This window comes from Hemicordylus capensis, chromosome 12 (assembly GCF_027244095.1).
Source record: "Hemicordylus capensis ecotype Gifberg chromosome 12, rHemCap1.1.pri, whole genome shotgun sequence".
Classification (NCBI taxonomy): Eukaryota; Metazoa; Chordata; class Lepidosauria; order Squamata; family Cordylidae; genus Hemicordylus; species Hemicordylus capensis.
This window is the reverse complement of record NC_069668.1, coordinates 10,458,105-10,479,883: the sequence shown is the minus strand read 5'-3', so window position 1 is coordinate 10,479,883 and position 21,779 is coordinate 10,458,105. Positions and strand designations below refer to the sequence as shown.

The 21,779-nt window shown below is 57.1% G+C and overlaps 2 protein-coding genes across 7 annotated transcripts in view; one reads left to right on the top strand and one right to left on the bottom strand.

Annotated features, from left to right (window-relative positions):
- TRIM37 (tripartite motif containing 37) overlaps positions 1-10,368 on the top strand; it is a 30,020-nt gene extending 19,652 nt beyond the window's left edge. For all 5 annotated transcript variants that reach the window (XM_053275098.1, XM_053275097.1, XM_053275095.1 and 2 more), the window contains 8 exons: positions 251-463; positions 1,155-1,454; positions 2,941-3,072; positions 3,298-3,487; positions 4,395-4,513; positions 7,062-7,241; positions 8,281-8,365; positions 9,132-10,368. In XM_053275098.1, the coding sequence (XP_053131073.1) occupies positions 251-463; positions 1,155-1,454; positions 2,941-3,072; positions 3,298-3,487; positions 4,395-4,513; positions 7,062-7,241; positions 8,281-8,365; positions 9,132-9,135 (1,223 nt within the window). In that variant the 3' untranslated portion in view covers positions 9,136-10,368. The remainder of the gene's footprint in view (positions 1-250; positions 464-1,154; positions 1,455-2,940; positions 3,073-3,297; positions 3,488-4,394; positions 4,514-7,061; positions 7,242-8,280; positions 8,366-9,131) is intronic.
- Positions 10,272-21,779, bottom strand: part of PPM1E (protein phosphatase, Mg2+/Mn2+ dependent 1E) — a 47,508-nt gene continuing 36,000 nt past the window's right edge. For both annotated transcript variants that reach the window (XM_053275100.1, XM_053275101.1), the window contains exons 3-7: positions 18,941-19,140; positions 17,723-17,911; positions 16,865-17,008; positions 16,280-16,373; positions 10,272-15,111 (exon numbers count right to left, since the gene is read on the bottom strand). In XM_053275100.1, the coding sequence (XP_053131075.1) occupies positions 14,030-15,111; positions 16,280-16,373; positions 16,865-17,008; positions 17,723-17,911; positions 18,941-19,140 (1,709 nt within the window). In that variant the 3' untranslated portion in view covers positions 10,272-14,029. The remainder of the gene's footprint in view (positions 15,112-16,279; positions 16,374-16,864; positions 17,009-17,722; positions 17,912-18,940; positions 19,141-21,779) is intronic.

Here is a 21,779-nt window from a genome sequence, read left to right as displayed (position 1 = left end):
TGCAAATAGTGGGTTTTTTAAATCCCGGATATAAATCGGGCTACACTCTAACCCGCCGAAGTGAAAAACCCAAATCATGTGTGAACTGCTCCCCGATCACTCGCAGGGACTTCAGGGTCAGTCTGTCCGATATGTGGACGCCCCCCCTCGATTCTGGAGCAGATGTGAGTGAAAGGGCTCCCGAAGCCCCGTGGTGTGGGCACAGAGTGCTGGGCACAGACACCTTGCTCTTCCTCCTCTCCTCCTCCAGGCGGGAGCCACAGCTATCCCACCAGTAGCAGCAGCAGCAGCCGCATGTCGAGGCGGGGAGGAGGCGGCACGCTGGGCTCTCCGGCCAGTGGCAGCCTGCTTGACATAGACCCCTTGATCCTGATCCACCTGCTGGACCTGAAGGACCGCAACGGGATGGAAACCCTGTGGGGCCTGCAGCCCCGCCCCCCGGGCTCCCTGCTACAGAACCGAGGTAAGGGTGCCGAGCTGGCCAGGGGGCTGCTGCCCGCCGGTGGTGGTGGGGGGAACATTTCCTGGCCGTAAATTCCCCAGGAATGGCAAGAATGTCTGGTGCTGGACAGATGGTCCCAGCCGCAGGTCCCCAGAGGGTGCTGGCTGCCGATTCCCAGCATCCCCGTGACCATTGTGTGCTGAAGGCTGTTGTGGCCGGGGATGATGGGAGTGGGAGTCTTGGATCCCAGCACTCTGCTTAAAAGTGTCCAGAAGCGTCTCTTTCCACTGCTGGGGAAGCTGACAGCTGTCTGTCCCTCTCCTCGGCACACCTGGGAGGCAAGAGGAGGAGTGGGCTGGTGCATTTTTAGAATACCAGCTGCCCACTCACCTCACGGGACGCATGCCAGGGCAACGGCGGTGGCTTAACCTTACGCCTCTTCCTGCCGCTGAAGGTCAGCTGTCCCTCTCGCTTGCAGAGACCTGTCAACGGAACCCGCCCTCTGAGAGAGACCAGGCTGGGCCTCTGTTGGTGTTTGGGGTGAATGACGGTTGGGCTGACTTATCAGAGCGGAAGGGAAAGGGATGCTCTCGTGTGTGTGTGTGTGTGTGTGTGCACACTTCTTTCCCTCCCTAGATTGCAGGCAGTGTTCTCTCTCATTTTTTCCATCTGTGTGCGGGCCCTCTAACGCTGCTGCTCCCTCCTCCTCCAGTCTCCTATTCCTTGAAGGAGAGGGATCAGCGGAGGCACCAGGCCATGTGGCGGGTCCCGCCGGACTTGAAGATGCTGAAGAGACTGAAGAGCCAGATGGCCGAAGTCCGCAGCAAGATGTCGGACGTGAAGAACCAGCTCTCGGAGGTCCGGAGCAGCAACGCCACCTCTTCCGACGGGCCGACGGCGGCTCACTTCCCTGGCGACCAGGCGGCCCTGGCTGCATGTGGGGCTGAGAGCTACAGCAAGCTGCAGGAGCTCCTGACCAAGTCCTCCCTGTCTGGCTGCTACATCCGGAATGGTAAGAGGGGCTGGGGGCTGGCTGGCTGAGAAGAATGGCAGCCTTGGGCAAGCCTCGCCGTTTAATGCCTATACTACCTTTCATTACAATAATCTAACCATAAAAACTGCACAGTAAGAATTAAAATATAAAAATATAGAAGTTAAGAAGCACAATATAACGATAAGATACACAGCAGCAGCAAACAAAACACTCATTTAAAAGCCTGGGTAAAAAACTAAGATTTGACTTGCTTTCTAAAAACGGTGATGGAGCTTGGAGTGAGGTTGAGTTCTCTCGGCAGAACTAGGAAGCTGCTTTCCCAGTGAGGAGGGCACTCCTGAGTCTTCCTTTTTTACACACACACACACACACACACACACACACACACACACACACACACACACCACGTGGCCCTCCCAAATCCAGTGTCTTCTGAGAATGGGCTGGTCGCCCCTGCAAGTTTGTCGTCTTGAAATGGATCTTCTGTGCAGCATGGAAATGAGTCTGCTGGTTCCATACGAGCACTGGTGGTTGCAGGTTGTGGAGTGTGGGGTTCTAAGAATCCCTGGACTTGGGGCTGTGGAAAGAGGCTGAGCTGGATCGGAATCCAGGAGAGCGTGGGGAAGAGAGAGGTGGCCAGTGCTGTTCCTCCCTGGCCTTCAAGGTCCAGAGCAGGCCTACGTGGATGACTACCGTTATCTCCTGCTCTTCCATCAAGGAGCCCAGACCGGTGTGCTTGATGGTTGAACCCCACAGCAACCTGGTGAGGCCGATGAGACAGAGAGAGAAGTGGCTGGCCCGGAGTCACCCAGTGCAAGCATGGCTAAACGGGGATCTGAACTTGGGTCTCCCTGGCCCTAGTCCAGCACTCTAACCATGGCACCACACTGGCCTGCACAACTGTTGACACACACACACCCTCCAAGCCGCCAGCTGCCTCTGGTGACCCTGCAGGGGTCTGTCTGGTGACCCTGCAGGGGTCTGTTGTTGATCAGCCTGCTGGGAGGAGGCAGAGTTTGGTTTGGTGGGTCACACACTGGGCAGGCCCAGGCGGAAAACAGTGCACAGCGACTCTTTGCGTGGGCCTTTTGATAGGCCGGCCCTGGGCGAACAAGCTGAATCGGCGTGGCTCTCGTCTCCGGGGTGCACTTGGGTACTGAAGAACTCCAGGAGCAGCTGAGAAGGGCCGCACAAGAGTTTGCAGAGGAGGAGAGCACCTCCTGAAGAAGGGGAGACGAAGAAGTCTACCTCCAAGGGCCTCGCCTAGAGCAGGGGTTCTCAGATGTGGCTGCACGAGAGCTCCCGTCAGCCCTTGCCACAATGGGCAGTCACCATGGTGGCCAAAACATCAGGCTGGAGAAGCCCTGATTGACAGGAAAGAGGGAAGGCCGTGGTCTGTCTTCCAGAGAAAGAACCTGAGCAGTAACTGTCTGTCTGCTTGCCTCGTGCCTTTAAAACAAAAAGCAGATTATGCTCAGGTGCCGAGTGGTTGATTGTTTTGCAGCTGCGAATAAGAAGAGCCACTTGGCCAAAGCTGGCCGGGTGGGGGCGACGGGCAGTTTGTCTCTCCGGAGAGCCATGGACTGCGGGGACGGCCATCTTCGCGCCAAGGGAGACTGCCAGGTGTCCTCTGAAGGTACGGATGGGGCAACTCGTAGCCCTCCAGCTGGGTGTGCCGGGGAGAAGACCTCTCTGGTGTTGACTGCTCCTGTGCACGGAGGCTCTACAGAGTGTGTGTCTGGGGAACACTCCGCTTTGGCTGAGAGCGTAGTCTTTCTCCCGGGCTGGCTTGCTGTCGGGTTAGAAGCCCAGCCTCATACCCTGGCTGGCTCCACGACAGCCCTGCCCTGATTTCCCACAGGCTGCCTAGGAAACGTGAAGCCCATCAGCAGGCACGGCTCCCCCAGACTCTCGGCGAACGGAAGCACCTCAGAGGCGGCATCTAAGCCCGAAGACAGACTGTGCGACGTCTCGGATTCCGATGTGGGGCCTTCTGCTGCTTTAAGTGGCCTAATACCCATGGAAAAGCCAAGAAAAGTGGCTGCTCTGGGGTGAGTTGGTGGTGTACTAATATGTGGCTTCCTGAAGGGGTGTGCCACGTGGGTTTCCAAACTTTCCAGTGAGAACTTGGAAGGTGCCTCTCCAGGAAGCGTGCGGGTCTTGCTTGCTTTGCAAAACCCCTGTCCCTTTCAGCAGACCTTGCAGCCTTTTGGAAGAGGCAAGGCGATGTGACCGGAAAGGGGAGCAGGCGTGGGGACGAGAGGTTTAGATTTCGAAACACCCGATCGGCATTATTATCCACCCTGGGAAGGACTATTAGCCCTGTGAGGCCTGGAACCCCACCAAGTGGGTCTTGGGAGCAGTGTTCCCTTTATCAGGGATTTCCAGATGTTGTGGACTACAACTCCCAGCATCCCCAACTGCAATGGCTTTTGCTGAGGGATTCTGGGAGTTGTCAACAACATCTGGGAATCTCTGTTAGAAGGGACACTGCTTGGGAGCCGCTGTTTGCCATGTCCTCCAACGAACCTCTGGGGGTTGAAGCTGGGGGGCTGAAGTGGGTCATAGGAAGATAGGAAGCTGCCATATACTGAGTCAGAGCCTTGGCCCATCTAGCTTAGGATTGTCTACACAGACTGGCAGCGGCTTCTCCAAGGTTGCAGGCAGGAATCTCTCTCAGCCCTGTCTTGGAGAAGCCAGAGAGGGAACTGGGAACCTTCCACTCTTCCCAGAGCGGCTCCATCCCTTAAGGGGAATCTCTTCTACGTAGTCTCCCATTCAGATGCAACCAGGGCAGACCTTGCTTGGCTGAGGTACAAGTCACGCTTGCTACCACCAGACCAGCTCTCTTCCTAACCAGAGGGGCCCTGCCGTGGCGTTCCCAGTCCGTCACTGAAGCGCAGTCTGGGAAAAGCCCTCCGGCGTGTTTCAGCGGCCTGCCTTGTCTCTTCCCTACAGGTCAAATTCAAATCGGTGCCGTGTGGAAGCAGCCGAGCTGGTTGACTTGGAAAACAACCCCGAAGTGGAGGAGCTGCAGGCCGTGCTCTCGGACGGTGCCTCCGCAGGCCCAGGAGAAGGTAAGCCAGGCCTGGGTGTGGGCTTTGGGGAGCAGTGGGTCCAGGCACCCAGCAGGGGGTCTGCCGGCCGGAGCTCTGCTGAACCCGATTGCAACCCTGCAGAGCGAAGAGGAGGCCGAGGTGGGAGCACTGTGAAATGAGCTTCCATTTCAGCATTTCACGTAAGTCCTTGAGATCTGGCCAATCCTAGTCGGAGGAGTGTGGGTGTGGGCTGCTCATTCGGGGGGGGGGGGCACGATCTGTCCACACTGCCCCTTCCCGCTTCGATTTCGTGGTGGCTTTTTGCAATTGAGCTCAGTGAGTCTCTGCCTGGGCTTGCTTTCTCACCGCTTTTCGGGGGCAAAGCAAGGGGGACAGCTTCTCTTATCCCTCCGCCGTGGTGGTTGTTTGTTGGAGCACTTGCTCAAGGCTGCAACGCTGCAATTCAGTTTTTGTTTGGGGTCAGTCCTTTCCTTACGGCTTTGCGCAAGGCAGCCCATACCTATTTTTTTTAATAGGTCATTACCTTTTAAAGAGAGCCAGCGTGGTGGTGTGGTTAGAGTGCTGGACTAGGACCAGGGAGACACGAGTTCAAATCCCTATTCAGCCATGATACTAGCTGGATGTGACTCTGGGCCAGTCACTTCTCTCTCAGCCTAACCTACTTCACAGGGTTGTTGTGAGGAGAAACCTAAGTATATAGTACACCGCTCTGGGCTCCTTGGAGGAAGAGTGGGATATAAATGTAATAATAATAATAAATAACAACATCATCCCCCCGCTGCCTCTGTGGCCCCATTGGCCCAAAATGGAGCAGGCGGAGTGACAGAGAAGGCGTTTCAGGTAGGATATGGACACCCCCTGCCTAGAAAACCCCTTGCAGTGGAGGGCACTATGAAGGGCCATAACCCTGTCGCGAAGCATTGAGAAATGCTGCACTCGCGGTTTCAAGCCATTGCCTTATACCCTCGCTCTTTATCTAGCTTTGATAAGAGAATTAGATATACCTTTACCAGTGCCAGTTTGTGCTGTTTTCTCCCCAAAGACGGGGTTTTAAAAAATCCATTTTGAAAACCTGTTCTGTGACATTAAAAGAAAGAACACCAGGACACCATCTAAGCTCCTCTCAGCAACTTTGGAAATGACCAGTGGAAAGTTTAGACACGCGTCTCAAGAGAGAGCACTCGTTGGTGACCTTGCTGCGGGGTTCTCTTCTTAAAGCTAGATAAGTTCTCTTATTAAATATACTTTTACGCAAATCTGGTAATCTGGGAAACGCCCAGAAGTCACACGGGGTGCTTCAGGAGAGAGAGATGGGTTCCTCTCTGGTCCCCGGAGCAGATGGTTCATTTGGAAGCATCTCTTCTCCCCCCGGTGTTCTAGCAGAGCTCTGCCTTCCACCTCTGCACTCATTTGAATCCCAGCGTGCGTGACGAACGGCCGCTTGGAGCCAGCACTGCGACGCCAGCCGCCTCTGCTGTGTGCAGCAGCAGGCAGCCTTGAGTGGGTGGTGCTGCAGGGGGGTCTGCCGTCAGGCTGAAAATGCCGCCTGAGTCATCCGGCTCCCAGCACTCCTGGCTCTCTTGGCTGGGCTGCCGCAGCAAGGAGGAGCGAGCAAGAGCTGCATTGTGGCGGGGCCCCGGGACACAGGCAGGGCTGCTTGCTCCCTCTGACCCACCAGTGGGTTTGCCCTTGGGTCGCCATGGCGATGGAGGGTGCTGGTGGTTCTTGGTGAAGGTGCCAGGACAAAGGGATGGGGAGCCTGGTGCAATGTTGCCACCTCTTGCCTGTGGGCTTCTTTGAGGCATCTGGTGGGCCACTGTGTGAAACAGGGTGCTGGACTAGATGGGCCTCCTTGGGCCTGATCCAGCAGGGCTCTTCTGGTGTTCTCATGTAATGTTCCCTGTAATGGGGATTTTCAGATGTTGTTGACTACAACTCCCATAATCCTCAGCTGCAGTGGCCTTTGGCTGGGGTTTATGGGAGTTGTAGTCAGCAAAATCTAGGAATCCCTGTTAGAGGGAACACTGGCCTGATGGCTGAGCATGGTGCTCCCTGCTGGGGGAACCTGCCTTCAGCACTCAGCCTCCCTTTTAAATGCAGAATGGGGTGTTTCTCCTTTCTGGGGGTCGCTTGCAAGAAGCCCGCCAGGACCTAGGCAGCACTCCTGAAGCTCCAAAATGCTTGGTGGCTTCTGTAACGCAAGCTGTGGATTATTGTCCTGAATGGCAGGGCCCGGCTTGGAGAAGCTGCTCTGTGCCAATCTGCTTAATAGGCCGTGGCGCTTCCTTCCGCTGCTGTTTTGACTTCGGAGCCTTTATAAATAATAAAGAGTGGCTCGCTGATGTGTGGCTGTGAGAGGGCGCTGGCTGGCTACCAGCTGTGGAATCGAATCAGCACTTTTAGGGGTGATCTGGATTCGAATCATATCGTGCAAAATGGCCCATTTCACACGGAATCGATTCAAATTCGAATCGTTCTGCAGTACATACATCCCTACTGGGAGTTGGGGTCCCTTCGCGAGCCAAGTTGCTCACCAGCCTCTTCTCTGTCTGCTTGCTGCCTGCAGCCGGGCTCTGCCAGAAGCATGTCCTTCACCTCCTGCCGGGCATGAGCAGCGACAGCGACATCGAGTGCGACACGGAGAACGAAGAGCAGGAGGAGGCTGAGGCTGAGGCGGCGGCGGCGGCGGCCTGTGCCACCCGAGACATTTTCAGCCAGGCCTTCCAGGCCCAGCCTCTGAATGACGGTAGGGAGGCTCCTTCCCCTCTGGGCCCGGGGCTTGCTGTACCCCAGCAGGGCCAGGCCAGGGCTGCCCCTCCTCTCTCCTTTTCCCAGCTCTCTCTTGGGAAGGCTGCTTCTGCTCCCATTCCCATGGCTTGCGTTGCATCTATATAGTCTAGATGTCTCTAGGGTTGCCTCTCTGGGTTCTAGATGTCTCTAGGGTTGCCTCTCTGGGTTCTAGATGTCTCTAGGGTTGCCTCTCTGGGTTCTAGATGTCTCTAGGGTTGCCTCTCTGGATTTTGTGTGTGCAAGTGTGCGCACGTGCTTTTTTAAAAAAGGTTTTCCATTGTCAATACATTTTTTCCCCTCAATGGGAAACTCAGGTATTTTTTTTAAAAGCACAAATGATTATATTCCACATTATCATCCCTCTCTGCATTTCCCTCCACCCCCTGAATCTGAAAGGTTCAAGAAAGAAAGCTGCTTAAGAACAGCCCTGCTGTATGCCTCCCAAGGCCCTTCCAGGCCAACCTCCTGCTCCCCACAGCGGCCCACCCACCAGATGCCTCTGGGGAGCCCCCAAGCGGGAGACGGAGGCAGGCCCCCTCTCCTGCCCTTGCTCTCCTGCAACTGGCGCGTGGAGGCCTCTGAGCCCTGGAGGCAGCCTCTAGCCACCAAGGCGAGCACAGCATGGCTTCTGCAAGCCAGCCTTGGCAGCCACACCGGCGGCTGTGTTTCCACCCTTTTGCCTCACTGAACGAGCCACAGGCTGCATTGAGGCCGTGTCCTGGGGTTGCCTGCCACGTGGCACGTTCTCCCCCTAAGTCGAGGACTTGCCCACCTGTTGTGGGGTCCCTGGACATGTAGAGACCCTTTGCAGGTGCATTGGTGGACAGTTGATGCTCCCCCGTGGGGAGGAGGGCCCTTCCCTGCGTCCAGCCTGGGGGCTCCCTGGGCAAGCAGCAGCCCCTGCTCCTCCCCGGTCGGCTGCCCTGGGCCAACGGGTGTGCTCTCCGGCTGTTCCTGCTCTGATGCCCCGCCCCCCCACGACGTTTGTCTTCCAGCCTTGGAGCTGTGCTCCGTTTTCCCGGAAGGTGACCAGCTTTGCCCCGAAGAGCTCCCCTTTGCCACCGGAAAGGACGGCGCGAGGTAAGGGGTCCCAGCAGCAGCCTGCAGTCTCCTGGGGAAGGCACTCTTGGCGGGGCGTGGGGGGGGACCCAACCCTTTCAGAGGAGCCTAGAGCTCTGGCCTGGGCTCCCCCCCCCGCAGAGAGCGCGGCTGCTATTTGACAAGAGCATTTTGCTCCTTGAGAGGCACGTGGCAACATGCGAAGCTGCGTGCTCCTCTGCGGGGGGGGGGAAGCGGATGGGCCTGCCGAGGTCTCTCCTCTTTGCTTCTGCCCTGGCAGGGAAGGGGAAGAGAAGAGAGACCGGGGCAGGAGGAAGAGGGAGGGGGAACAGCTGGCCCCAAAGCACTGCACAGATGCTCTTAAAAGCCTCTCGCTGTTGCTGGAGATGGCGAGACTCCCTCTGGCCACCCCGTCTTCAGTCGCCGAGTTCGGACAGAACTCCAGCCAGCACGCTCCAGGGTGCGGGGCGTGCACGTCTCCCCCTCCCGCCTGGCACGCTGTTCCTGGCCAGGCTCTTGTCTGACCTCCGAAAAGGAGGCGCGCAGTAAACGCTCTAGAGCAGCAGTCGGTCCTTCAAAGTCATATCAAAACTGTGCATTGAAGGGCGGCAGGGATGCCCCAGTTAGGCCATGGCATGTCCGGGTTGTGTGTGCATGGGGGTGGGTGGGGAGTGCGGGTCCACGCTTCTCCCCCATGTGCTGGATCCCAAACTCTGCATGTTGTGTTTGCATGGCCGCTTCCCAATACTGACCCTATGGCATCTCTCTCTCTCTCTCTCTCCTCCAGGTAGGGGCTGTCCGAGGCTGATTCGTGCCCGCCAGCTTGCGAGCTGGGGCAGTGCATGTGGGGGAGGGGGACGCTTCCTCCGTCCCCCCGCGTCGTTTCCGGTAATGTCCCATGCACACGTTCTCCCCCTTCTCCCTGTCCTTGAGCTGATGAACTTGCTGTCCTGCTTTTCTGCACCTGCTGGGTCTGGATCCACACCCCGCGTGCCTCCGGAGGGGGCTGGAGCCTCAGCCGTGCCCCTCTGGCTACCTGTTGGCTGAGGAGTTTGGGGCCTCCTCCCCCCCCGCCCCGCTTGAGTCCAAGCTGCCTGTTGCCAAATGCTCTCTCTGTCTCACCACTGTGCACTGCACGGCAGCCGTGCTGGGCTGTCCTGTGAAGCTCTGCTGAATGGGCTGTCGCCTTCCGAGCCCAGGTTACTGTCTGCGTGTGTCCTGCGTCCTCCTGAATGTTGTGTCTGCCGGAAGGATCCATTCCACAATGTGATGTTTAACTGTTGTACAAATTCATATAGTTCAGAGGGAAATGGTTTGCACTCTTTTAACTAATAAAACCCAAGTGGGAAGGAGTGGGCTTCTGCCTTGTGTGCCGCGAGCGTGGCCGCCCAGAGGGAAAGCGGCGGCTACTGCCCCAGAAATGCTGGCTGAAGTGCCTCAGCCGCGCCTTGCCCCAGGTGCCGTTGGCAAACCCTGTGTCCTGTCTCCGCTGTGACCACGGAGGACTAGTGAGGCATGTGCAGACAGCCTCGTCCTAACAGGCCCATGTCAAGACCCTGCCTTTTAAAAAGAAAGCCCAACTGCTGGTGGTAGATGGCACCATCGGGGGGAAGGTGTGTGGTGGTGGTCCTTATCTTTTGGGGGGGAAGGGAATGGAAAGTAACAGGGCGGGGGGGGGGAGCTGAACAAGAACTGCCCCAGAGGGGCTATTCTGGCTCTCTTTAAACCTTGGGCCGTGGGAGCAACCAGGCTTCGTCCTGGGGGCACTGCAAGGGCCCGCCTTTCAAAATCGCCCCATTCTGCCTCAGCAGCCGAGATGCAAAACCTGTTAAGCAAGCTGGAGTTTTACCCGGGGGCGGGGGCGGGAGGGACACACACACACCCCTGGGGTGGTGTTTGGCCTTTAAATAAGCAGACAGAGAAGAGGTTAACGTTTGCTGTTTTATTAAGATACTGGTAGAAGTTGAACATAGTCCTTACCTTTTGTGAACAGCTTTAATAAATAAAGTATGGCTAATACATGATTCCAACTGCACTTGTGAGCTATAGGAACGACGTTGTCAACAGGGTCCCGATCCCAGCAAGAAGTCACTCCGGTTCAACTGACCCACTTCATTCGTGCCACGGCTCCATAAGCATCTCTCGGCAGAAGCTCAAGAATACACCTGGCATTTTAGGAAGGTGTCATTCTGACCGCTTAGGAGGAAACTCTTCTGTCCCACTCGACTCTCCCTACTTCTAGAGCGGGGCAGACTTGCCGTTCTCCAGCTGTCTTTGGACTACAGCTCCCATCACCCCCAGCCACAGTTTTGTAGCTGGGGGTGATGGGGACTGTAGTCCAAAGCCAGCTGGAGGTGCTGGTCGAGCAGTCTCAGCCCAACAGCTGAGCATTGGAGCCGGAGCTGAGCCTTCACTGCTTAATCCTGGCAGCTACGGAAGAGAGGGGCCTCATGGGATGAGAATCGGTGTGTCATTTTTAACGCAGGTCTAGACAGTGCTGCTGCTTGCACAACACCCTGGCGCCAAAGTGGTGTTCTCCTGCTCCGCGAGGCTCCCCGCCCTCAACTCGATCTGAGCAGAGCTGCCTTCTCCGCGAGGCCCCTCCGAGGGAGAGTCCCGTATTGAGGCTCTCCAGGAGGGCTGCAGCCCTGTTCCGAACCACTTGTGCATAGTTGCTTGTCTGGCTTGACAGGAGGCTCCCGAAGGCCGGGGCACTGTGCCTCTGTCCCACGACCATGGCGTACTCGAAACACAAGGCAAAGTGGAGCCTGTGCAGTTAGCCTAGGCTAAGTCAAAGGGGTTAAGGGAGTCCAGGGGTACCGTCAGCCAGGAAGCCCCATGAGGCAGCAAGGAACAGGCTCCGAGGAAAGAGGATGCTCTGCCTCCACCATCTCATCTGGGGAGGAGAGCACGCTCTTGCCCCCTTGCATCCATCCCCTGGCTGGGGAAGTGCCCCCCTGGAGGCTAAATTCGCGAGGCCAACTGGATGGCACTTCAAGTATTAATACTTCACTTTGTTTATACAACGGTTAGTGCAACTGAAATGGATTAATGCCTTCCTGCTCTGCTGCTCATCCACTGCCTGCAAGAAGAGAAATTCCCGACGGTTATTCCTCAGAGTTGGAGGCAGGAGACTGGGTTGGGGAAGGAGGCCAGGCCTCTCTTGCTCCATCTCTGGAGAGAGAGAGAGAGAGAGAGAGAGAGAGAGAGAGTGAGCACCTGGCTTCTCCCACCTTCCCCGAGCACCTGGCCTTCCGTTTTCCTACCCAACGCCTGTAGCTGATGCAGATCGTGTGGAGGCGAGGGCTACCTCGGCTCTTGACTGGAAAGGTTTCTGGATGCAAACAGCGCCACTATTAAAATATCCAGGTTTAACAAAACACTTTACACGGACAACCAACCAACCAACAGTAACAGTTAATAAATACAGTTCGCTACCTCTATTTATTGTACATGATCACCAGCTAGAAGGTCAAAGTACAAGATACAGAACACAGAGAGATCGTTTCAGTAGGAGGGGAGGTTATTGCTTACGTCAGCAAGCAGCAAATAAGGGCACCGGAGTCTGAACTGAACTACTTCCTAGTCACCAGTGGCCGGAAGAGGGAAACACAGCATCTCACAAAGTGCTGCCGCCACCACCACCATCTTGCCTAGTGTGTAGAACCAAGTAGCATAGATTGGACCGATCACGACTACTTTTAAATATGTATTCTACCATGGTTAAAGGACTCGCCTCACAAATGGACCCTATGCACTCTACCACAATGTGACGGAGGAGAAATTGACACTTGCTCTCGGTGACAATATTTTTACTGGACCACACTAGGGGTGGATGGCGGATTCCCTCCTGGAGGGACCCACAGGACAAGTCACTTATGGGAGAACTTGTCTGGTGATAGCATGGACTAGCCCCTTTGCTAAGCAAGGTGCACCCTGGTTTGCATTTGAATGGGAGACTGCACATGTGAGCACTGTAAGAAATTTCCCTTAGGGGTTGGGGCCGCTCTGGGAAGAACACCTGCCTGCTTGCATGCAGAAGGTTCCATGTTCCCTCCCTGGCAGCATCTCCAAGGCAGGGCTGGGAGAGACTCCTGCCTGCAACCTTGCAGAAGCCGCTGCCGGTCTGGGTTGACAGTAACAGGCTAGATGGACCAAGGGTCTGACTCAGTAGAAGGAAGCTGCCTACGTTCCTATGAACCCAACATACGGAGTTATGCATCTGTCTCGAAAGTAGAGCAGTCTGAGGCCCTGTGTGTATTTAATCAGGAAGACCTTGATCTTGACAAGCCCCACAGTAGAACTTCATCAGTAAGACCTTGACCAAAGCTGCTTGAGAACATGAGCCCACAGGGAAGGGTGCAGGGGCCAGGCTGGTTGTGGGCCCTAGGCTCTCTCTCAGCTGCTGCCTACTGAGTCAGACCCTTGGTCCCGCTAGCTCAGTTTCATCTGCACTGACTGGCAGTGGCTCTCCAGAGTTCCACACAAGAGTCCCTCCCAGCCCTACCGGGAGATGCTGCCAGGGATTGAACCAGGGACCTTCTGCATGCCAAGCAGGTACTCTACCAGTGAGCTACGGCACCATCACTTCAAGCTCTCTTGAGATGAACCCCCAAACCATTCCCCAAGTAGTCAAGCCAACCACTCACTCCCAACTCTTTTACCTTAAGAACTTCAGAGTCTGTTCATAGGGCAAATGTAAGAACGAAAGGGTTGACCAGCGAGTTGCTGCCTGATCTGTTAGCAGACAGCATCTTTTTATCGGGACTAGTTTGAGATCAGTTTGACACCTGAGATAAAAGGGCGCGGAGGGAAGTCACGGGTGGCAAGAATGAGCCACAGCTATGTTAAGATGCAAACGACGGAACGTCCCCGTTTCAGGCGGAGAGACTAGAATGTCACTAAGCACCAAAATAAAAGAGGAAATAAATCAATATAGTTTCAACTCTAGCCACAGGAAATCATCTTCAAGAACTACAAAAACAAAACAAAACCCTAGCATTCCTTCACGTTTTACGTTACAGGGAAGAAACACTGCGGAAGGTTTGGCATATACCTTGACCTCTCAGTCTTATCGATAGACAGCAAGGGCTGGGTCACCTCTTAGAAAACATCCCCCCCCCCCAACTATGGCTTTTAAGAACAGACCCTGCAAAGCGCCTTTGCCTTTTGCTCTGAAGGAAACAGGCCCCACCCGTCACCTGGACTCTCTGTCCCTGCCCTTTCCCACCTCCAGAAACTGGCAGGCATCAGCCAGAGCCCTCTGAATCTATTGCTCCATGTCTCAGACAGACTTCACTTTTTTTTTCTTTTTTTGCATTCGCTTGTTAAAAAACTCACACACACACACCAAAATAGCACTTTTCTACCTAGGCTAGCGAGTCAGTGACAGGATGCGGTCCCCATGAGCGAATGAAGTGGTGTGAGTGTGTGTGAGACAATGCGGGGGGAGAGAGAGAGCGAGCGCGCCACTCCCATCCTTAGTTTTATTTCGGAGGCTAGGCTGAAATACTGCTTTATTCCTAGGTCTATTTACGGGAGGATGGGTTGTGGGGGGCGGGGGGGCATTCCACAACCACTGTGTTCTGAAATGCCCACTTTGTCCTGTGAAGGTCTCACCGAGCTATTCGAAGAGGACAGCGGAGGGAGAGGAGGAGTGGGCGCGATCCGTCGTTCCACACGGCTCTAGAGAAGCCTGGGCTCGGCTAGACAGCGGCTCTGCCGGAGCAGCAGCAGGATGCTCCCACCGCCCCGACTCTGGCAGCTGCTGGAGAGGCCCTGCCAGAGTCCGCCCCTGGGCCCCCGGCTGCTCCGGCGGCCGTTGACGCTGCCCGGCAGCCCTTCTGGGCGGCTCAGCGGCCTGGGCTCCAGCAGCAGCAGCCGGTGGAGCTTGGGCTTGAGTCTGGCTAGCCGCTGCCACCGCTTCGGGTCGCAGAAGCGGAAGTGGGAGAAGATGGAAGCTCTTCTGCCCCAGGCCTTGAAGCGCTCGCCTTCCAGCCGCGTGGAGGCAGGCGGCGGGCTCGCCCGGCTGTACTCGAGGCTGAGGCCGGGAGCCACCCCGAGACTAAGGGAGGTCAGCGGCCCCGGGCCACTGCTCTGTCCACAAGGAGGAAAGGTGGTGGTGGCGGCGGCGGCAGCAGCAGGCTGGCTTTCTGCCGGGAAGCCGCTCTCCAAGGTTGCTCTCTTGGGTACCGCAGCTGCAGTCAAGCCTGGCTCCGGGGAGAGACGCTTGGCACTCGGGAGCTTGCAGGCGTCGGCTTTCCTCAGGTCGAGATAGCCTGGCTCTTCCACAAAGGTGGCTCTTGTGGGACCCGCGCTCAGAGTAGTTCTGTCTGTGAAAGAATCCTCCCTCCCGTCGTAGCCCAGATCGGCCGGGGCGGAGACCTGGTGCTGCGGCCAGGGCCGCTTGCCCTGGTTCTCCGGGTCGTCTCCGCTGTCCTCCTGCCCGTCCTGGAAGGAGTTCTCTGTCCACTCCGTCTCCTGGCTGGCGCTGACGGCGGCACTCATGTCCCGGAGGAAGACCACGATGACCGTGATGTTGTCACTGGAGCCGGCGTCCCGGGCGGAGGCCACCAGCTTGTGGGCCACCATGCTGCTGTCCCCTTGGTTCTCCTGCAGGTGGTCGGCCACCACCTTCACCGCCTCCTCGGGGCTCACCGTGTCATAGAAGCCGTCGCAGGCCAGGATGAGGTAGTCTTCCGAGCCGTCCAGGACCATGGAGGCCGAGTCGGCGTCCCCACAGATATAAGGTTTGTGCTCAGCGTCACCTGTAGCAGTCGAGAAACACAGCAGAGGGGAGGGTCAGGCCTCTGTCCTGGGCACGGGCGACCCACCCATGCCCAAGGCAACGGAGGCTGGTGGGGCCAAGACGCCTGCCAACAGGGTCAGGAAACCTGGCTGCCCCACACCCTGCCATCCAGACCCCTCGTGGGAGGTTCCAAGGACTTTGGGTAACTTCAGCTGGAGGCATCGCATTTCTAGCTCTCATTGGTACAGAAAGCCTGGAAAGGCAGGCAGAGAGTAAGATAACGTCCAGCCCATTTGTTGTTCGGAATCTCACAGCTTGTAAGCTGACCATAGGCTTTGTGTGGTCAGGAGTTCAGACCTTGTTTCTTACTGTGGGGGTGGGCAGAAGCACGAGTGGCGCATTGCCAGCATGGTGTAGTGGCAAGTGCTGGACTAGGACCGGGGAGACCCAAGTTCAAATCCCCATTCAGCCATGAGACTAGCTGGGTGACTCTGGGCCAGTCACTTCTCTCTCAGCCTAACCTACATCACGGGGTTGTTGTGACGAGAAACCCAAGTATGTAGTACACCGCTCTGGGCTCCTGGGAGGAAGAGCGGGATAGAAAATGTACAAATGAAATAAATAAATAAATTGGTGGGGTGGGGGAGCAAAGCTGCTGGTGGTGAAGGAGGTGCTGCCAGGCCAGAAGAGCAGTTGCTGCTGACCACACACGCCCCTCCCTGGCAGCCACAGTGGTCTAAACTAGAAAGCCCCCATTCTCGCTCCTCTTCAGCCTTCTTTGGGAGCAGATGCTCCAGCTGGCTGCCCCTGGACCATGGGCGGGTGTGTGTGTGTGTGTCTTCTGCTGTACCTGCCCTTGGAGAGGAGGCAGATAGAGCCATTCACGGCACTCCCACATGATAGCAGCGCACTAGAGATGGTTGGGGCCGCACCCAGCCCCTTGCCGCCACCTTGCTGGCCCGGAATCTGCCTTGTGTGCTACCACAGCACGCTGAGCAGACGCCCCCCAGGCAACCCTCCCAACAAGGACCACGAGGTCTCCTCTGGGGGAGAGGGGCACCTCAGCCAATTGGGACCCCACAAGCGACCATCGGAACTTGGGAGGGCTGAGGAGGAGGAGGAGGAGGCAGCAAGGACGGGGAAATCCAGAGACTGCCGGGATGGAAGAGAAGATCCCCCTCACTGACCTATAGCTCTGGAGACGGACAGGCTTCCGTTGACTCTCCAAGCCCCAAACCAAATCACGCAGCCTCCGAGGGCCTCGATCCGCTTCTTCTCGTCCTAAACCAGAAGGGCAACACAAGAGCTGGTCACAGGCAGCTGCTAGTGCTGGGAATTCCCCCCGAGCACAGTACTCCTCCAGTGACTGTTGCAGGTGTGTCTCTTATGTTCCTTTTTAGATCGTGAGCCCTTTGGGGACAGGGAGCCATCTTATTTATGTATTATTTCTCTGTGTAAACCGCCCTGAGCCATTTTTGGAAGGGCGGTATAGACATCGAATTAATAATAATAGAATATTATTATAAGAATAATTAATAATAAATAGTGGGGGGGCTCCCAGGTGTAGAGCCACTGGCTCAAACAGCTATTTCATCTCTGCCCGGCTTCCCTTTTGTTTTCCTCCTTAGGACAGAGGCTAGCACTGTGGAGGAGAGCTGGTCTGGTGGCAGCGAGCAGGGACGGCCCCCTTTGCTAAGCAGGGCCCACCTTGGTTTGCATTTGGAACGGCTCCCTTCTCAGCGGGCAAGTAAGTCCCAGCAGGCCCCGCTCACCTCTCGGTCCGGCTTGTGAGGCTTCATCAGCTCCACGGCTTGGCCCCTCCTCACCAGCATCACCTGGGAGTCTCCCAGCCACGCCACGTGCAGCACGTTCCCTCGGATGAACGTCACCACCCCGGTGGTCCCACACCGCAAGCTCTGCGGAGGAGAGAACACAGGCCCGTTGCTCCTGAGCCAGGCTGGAGGCCGCTTGGCCGCTTGTGGGCTTGCCCGACAGCCCCCGTCCCCGACTACTGCAGCACCCCAAGAGCGCCCCACCAAGCAGGGAGGAGGAAAAGCAGCCGCTGCTTCCCTGGAGAGATCACCGACTCCTGCCAGAGCGATGCCGGATTCTACCCACGGGTGCCCTTCTCCAGCGGGGGCCCTGAGTCCCCCGACCAACCATCCCTGGCATCCAGAGACAACTAGCTGGGACGCTCTTGCAGAGCTGCGTCCACCGACAGCGCACACTGCTAAGAGAAGAGACCCCGTTCCAGAGTCGTCCTCCCTGCCGTGTCTGGGAGCAGAGGCCAGACGCCCGCGAGTCCCAGAGCCGCCCCTGGGCCAGCACGAGGGCACGGGGCTCTCCCTCGGCCCGCCAACGGACGTCTCGGGAGCAGTCCCTCCTCAGGTGTGTTTCCCTGGTACTCAGGATCAGAGGCAAGAACACACACACAGGCACTCCAGGGCAGTCTGGAAGAGCCACCTCTCTCTCTGCTCTGAACAACCTGAGCTGGAGCAGTACAGCAGAGCCCTCGTCCGCCTGGGCAGTCGGCTTCCAGCTCTCCCCTCTGTCCCAGCTCCAGGCCAAGGACAACCGTCCCCTTCTGGGCAGGGACCCGGAGAACCCCCCGCTCCCGTCCCCCGGCTCACCTCTCGGGCCGCCTTCTGCACAAAGCGCTCGTCCGTCACGTGGAAGGCTCGGCACAGGGCCTCGGCGGGGTCCTGCTGGAAGGTCTCCTGGTGCACTAGGTTGACGTGGAGGTGGATGGAGGCGTAGATGGCGGCGTCCACGCCTCCGTGGCCGTCAAAGACCGCAAAGTAGGCCTGCTCCTCCTGATCCTGCCGAGGGAGAGGGAGAGGGGTCTGGGTGAGGCCTCAGCTCAAGCAAGACGATCCAGGCACTTGGGGGGCATTGCTCTGTGGCTCTGCCTGCGGAAGGGCTCGGGCTCAGTCCCTGGCAGCATCTCCTCGGCAAAGGGCTGGGAAATACCTGTCTCTGTCGGAAACCCTGGAGAGCCGCTGCCGGCCAGTGTAGGCAATACTGAGCTGGATGTCACCGGCCAGGGTCCAACACAGCAGGAGGCAGCTCCCTCTGTTTTAACACAGGGCGTGGAAGCCACACTGAGAATTCACCAGCTAAAGGGCCCTCATGGCAGACTCTTGCAGGCGTGGGGATGCAGGAGCGAAGCACGAAGCCAGGGCCTCCCCTGGAGGGAGTTCGCAGTGTCCCCTGACTAACAGGGCTTCCCAGAGGATGCTGACTACAACTCCCAGCATCCCCAGCCAAAGGCTGTTATAGCAGGGGGTGCTGGGAGTTGTAGTCAACATCCTCTGGGAAGCCCTGTTAGGCAGGGGACACTGGCGGTTGACCTGGGCACTTTCCTGATTCAACCCTACAACAGGATCACAACAGATCTGCAGAGTGTGCTTCTGTACTTCCTGTGTGGTGACACTGACAGCAAGAGGCAGCTCTGATCTATTCATTCGTTCATTCATTCATTTTGTTTATATCCCACTTTTCCTCTAAGGAGCTCAGAATGGTGCACGTGGTTATTTTTATGCCGCCTTTTGGATGTTATCTTTGTGATTTAGAGCTACAATGTCGTGAGTCCATTGCGGAAAAAGAGTTGTCTTTTCCCGGGGTGGGAGTTTTGAGATTCTGGGGATCGTGTTCAATATGCTCCTCAGCCGAAGCATCTTACCCCAGTTGCAGTGTGTGGTCTGGCCGGTGTCCTGGTGGGGGTTCCGTCGGCCACAGCCAGCAGGTCAGCCTCCCGCTCTTGGATGAGGCCAGGATCCCACTGGAGCCTTAGCTGCCATCTCCTGGCTGCCCACGGCCAGCCCCCCCCCCGGTTCCTCCTTCCTCACCTCCAAGTTGAAGAGGGTGTTGAAGTCCGGGATGCAGACGTGCTTGTCCTCCATCTTGCGGCGCATGTTCTTGATGGCGTGGATGGACGTCTCGTAGAAGCGGTGGGGCTTCTGCTGCAGGGGGAAGTCCCTTGCCCAGCTGCTGCAGGTCTCGTGGAGCTTGCTGAACACCGTGCGGGCCAGCTTGACCGTCTCCACCTCTGCCAGAGACCAGAGTGGAAAGGAGAGCCATTAGAGAAGGCAGCCAGAGTAGGCAGTCCAAGGGTCTGGCTCTGTCAGAGGCAGCTTCCTATGTTGCTGGGTATGTTCTCCAATTTCCAATGGGGTCTCAGAAGAATATGGGGAGTTTATTATGACCAGAAGTATGATCTGTTCCAGCTGCAGTGGAACATAGGAACCTGAGTCAGAGCCTTGGTCCATCTAGCTCAGAGGATTGTCTTCCCAGACTGGCAGCGGCTTCTCCAAGGTTGCAGGCAGGAGTCTCTTGGAGATGCTGCCAGGGAGGGTGCTTGGAACCTGTAGATGCTCTTCCCAGAGCATCCCCTAAGGGCAATATCTTACAGTGCTCACACATCAAGTCTCCCATTCAAATGCAACCAGGGTGGACCTTGCTTAGCTAAGGGGACAAGTCCTGCTTGCGCCCACCAGACCGGCTCTCCTCTCCTGAAGAGAGAGTGGGGTGTGTGCGCGTGCAAATGGACACTTTGCTGTGACTGGGTGGAACATTTGCATCTCCCCCCACCCCCCAAGCTGGTGTCTGCTGTGGGGAGCTCAGGAGCGGGTTAGAGTGGGGCCAGCCTGAGGAAATCCCTCCCAAGGACAGACTGGCGGGAGGTGCCTGCTGGTGGTGGTGGTGGTGCTGCTGCTCCCCTACATGCAGGGCCCCGCTCTGCCCCGCGGGCAGCAGCAGCACAGTGTGGGCATCATCAATAATTACTGCTCCAGATTTTATTTTTAAAGCCCCCACCCAGCAGCCTCGCCACCCCCACACAGCTGTAAATGACTCATCAATCATTCATGCTACATTGCTGAGCCAGGCCTGAGTCAGCTGTCAGCCAGTCTCTGTCAGGCACCGCTTCAGCTTCCCGCGGCTGCCGCTGCCCAGAACTTTGTGGCAACAATTCCAGGAGGAGGCCCAGCCCGGCTGGTAGAGGGGGCGGGCACTGCAAAATAGGTGATAGGAAGGAAGGAGGGCCAACTCGGGTCCCATCCGCACCTTCTCTGTGCACCAAAACCCAAAGCTGCAGGGGAGCCCCAGCAGTGTCCCCTCTCACAGGGATTCCCAGCTGTTGTGGACTACAACTCCCAGAACGCCCAGCTGCAATGGCTTTGGCTTGCGGATTCTGGGAGTTGTAGTCCACCACAGCTGGGAATCCCTGTGAGAGGGGACACTGGGCCTCCTCTAACTGAGAAGTCTGCCCCACTGTTCTATATGAGGGGTGAGTAATGAAGGCCGAGGGCGGCGTTTGGGTGAGAATGATCCTGCTCTGCCAGCTTTGTCCTGTGCTAGGAACTCCTCTCCACCACATCAGAAGCCTGATCCTGCCTCCTGACCAGAAGGTGGTGCTGTCCCAGACGGCAAGCCTGCCTTCTGGAGTGGGAGACGGTTCACGTTTCCCTTTTGGCTGCCCACTCAGGTGTGCAAGGCTTTGCCGTCTCAAGGACAGCCTTTGGGGAGTTCTTCGGAGGCTTACCAGTCCTCCTTTGGATTGTCTAAAACTCGTCAGCAGCTACCTTAAGTAGTTTCAGGGATCACCACTCATTTAAAGTGCAGCTGCAGCTACGATCCAAATTCACAAGCAAGGTCCTTCTTCCCAACCGGAGGCGGAGGTGGAAGCAGTGGCTTGCCTCCAGAGACCCCAGGAGTGGAGCGCCTCCCAGGGTCTGCATCCCGCCCCCCGCCCGGCCTCTGTCCTTGGCCTGTGCTGGTCCTCATGCCTGGCACACGCCACTCCCGGCCAGGAAGCCAAGAGCGTGACCCCCGCTTCCGCTCCGCCCGTGGGCTTGCTTCGGCAGACAAGTTCCCAGGCGCTCGGAGGAGGGCGGCTGCAGGGATTCCATGTAGACGATTCGTCTGGAAAATGTCAACACTTCCTTGGAGACTGTCAAATACTTCTGTGAGTTTAACGGATCCCAATTTGGCACTAATGAGGACTGCTCAGCCAGAACAATGACGAAGCCGCTTGCTTCACCTGCACGGGAGAGGAACGGCGGCGGCGGCACTGGCAGATGACGGAGGCGAGCCTGCGTCGTGCAGCTCCTCAGCCTCCGTCACAGGCGCCGCAAGCCCCTGGCTTTTATATTTTAAGCCTAAGCCTAAGCCAAAGCCAAGGCGGGAAGGAGGGCCATCTATTTCCCAGGCGGCATAACTAACGCCCTGTCAGCTTGTCCGAGGAGCCGCCGTCTTTCATCATTGCAAGTGTCCCAGTGCGCTCTCTGCGGGAGCTTCGTCAGCAGAACCCAAAATGAATTCCAAGCTGCCGCGGCCTTCAGCCGGAAGGCGGAAAGTTCTGCTGCCTCATAAATATAAACAAAGGGGACAGGCAAGTTTCTCCGGCTGCTTCCTAGCTGGCATGCGTCTGCCCCCACAAGACACGGTGTTGCCAAAGTCACAAAAGCCGCTGCCAATCTCTGGTCCAAACAACGGCCCAGTTGTTCCAGCAGAGTCCAACTGGGTGTGGAAAATGAACAGGGCCCAAGACAGGCTGCTGCTGGGCACCCCTACAGAATACCCGGATGGGGGCCCTGAAGTGCTAACGCTGCACACCCGTGTTCCCCCTAACAGGGATCCCTCGACGTTGCGGACTCCAACTCCAACTCAAGTATGTAGTGCACCGCT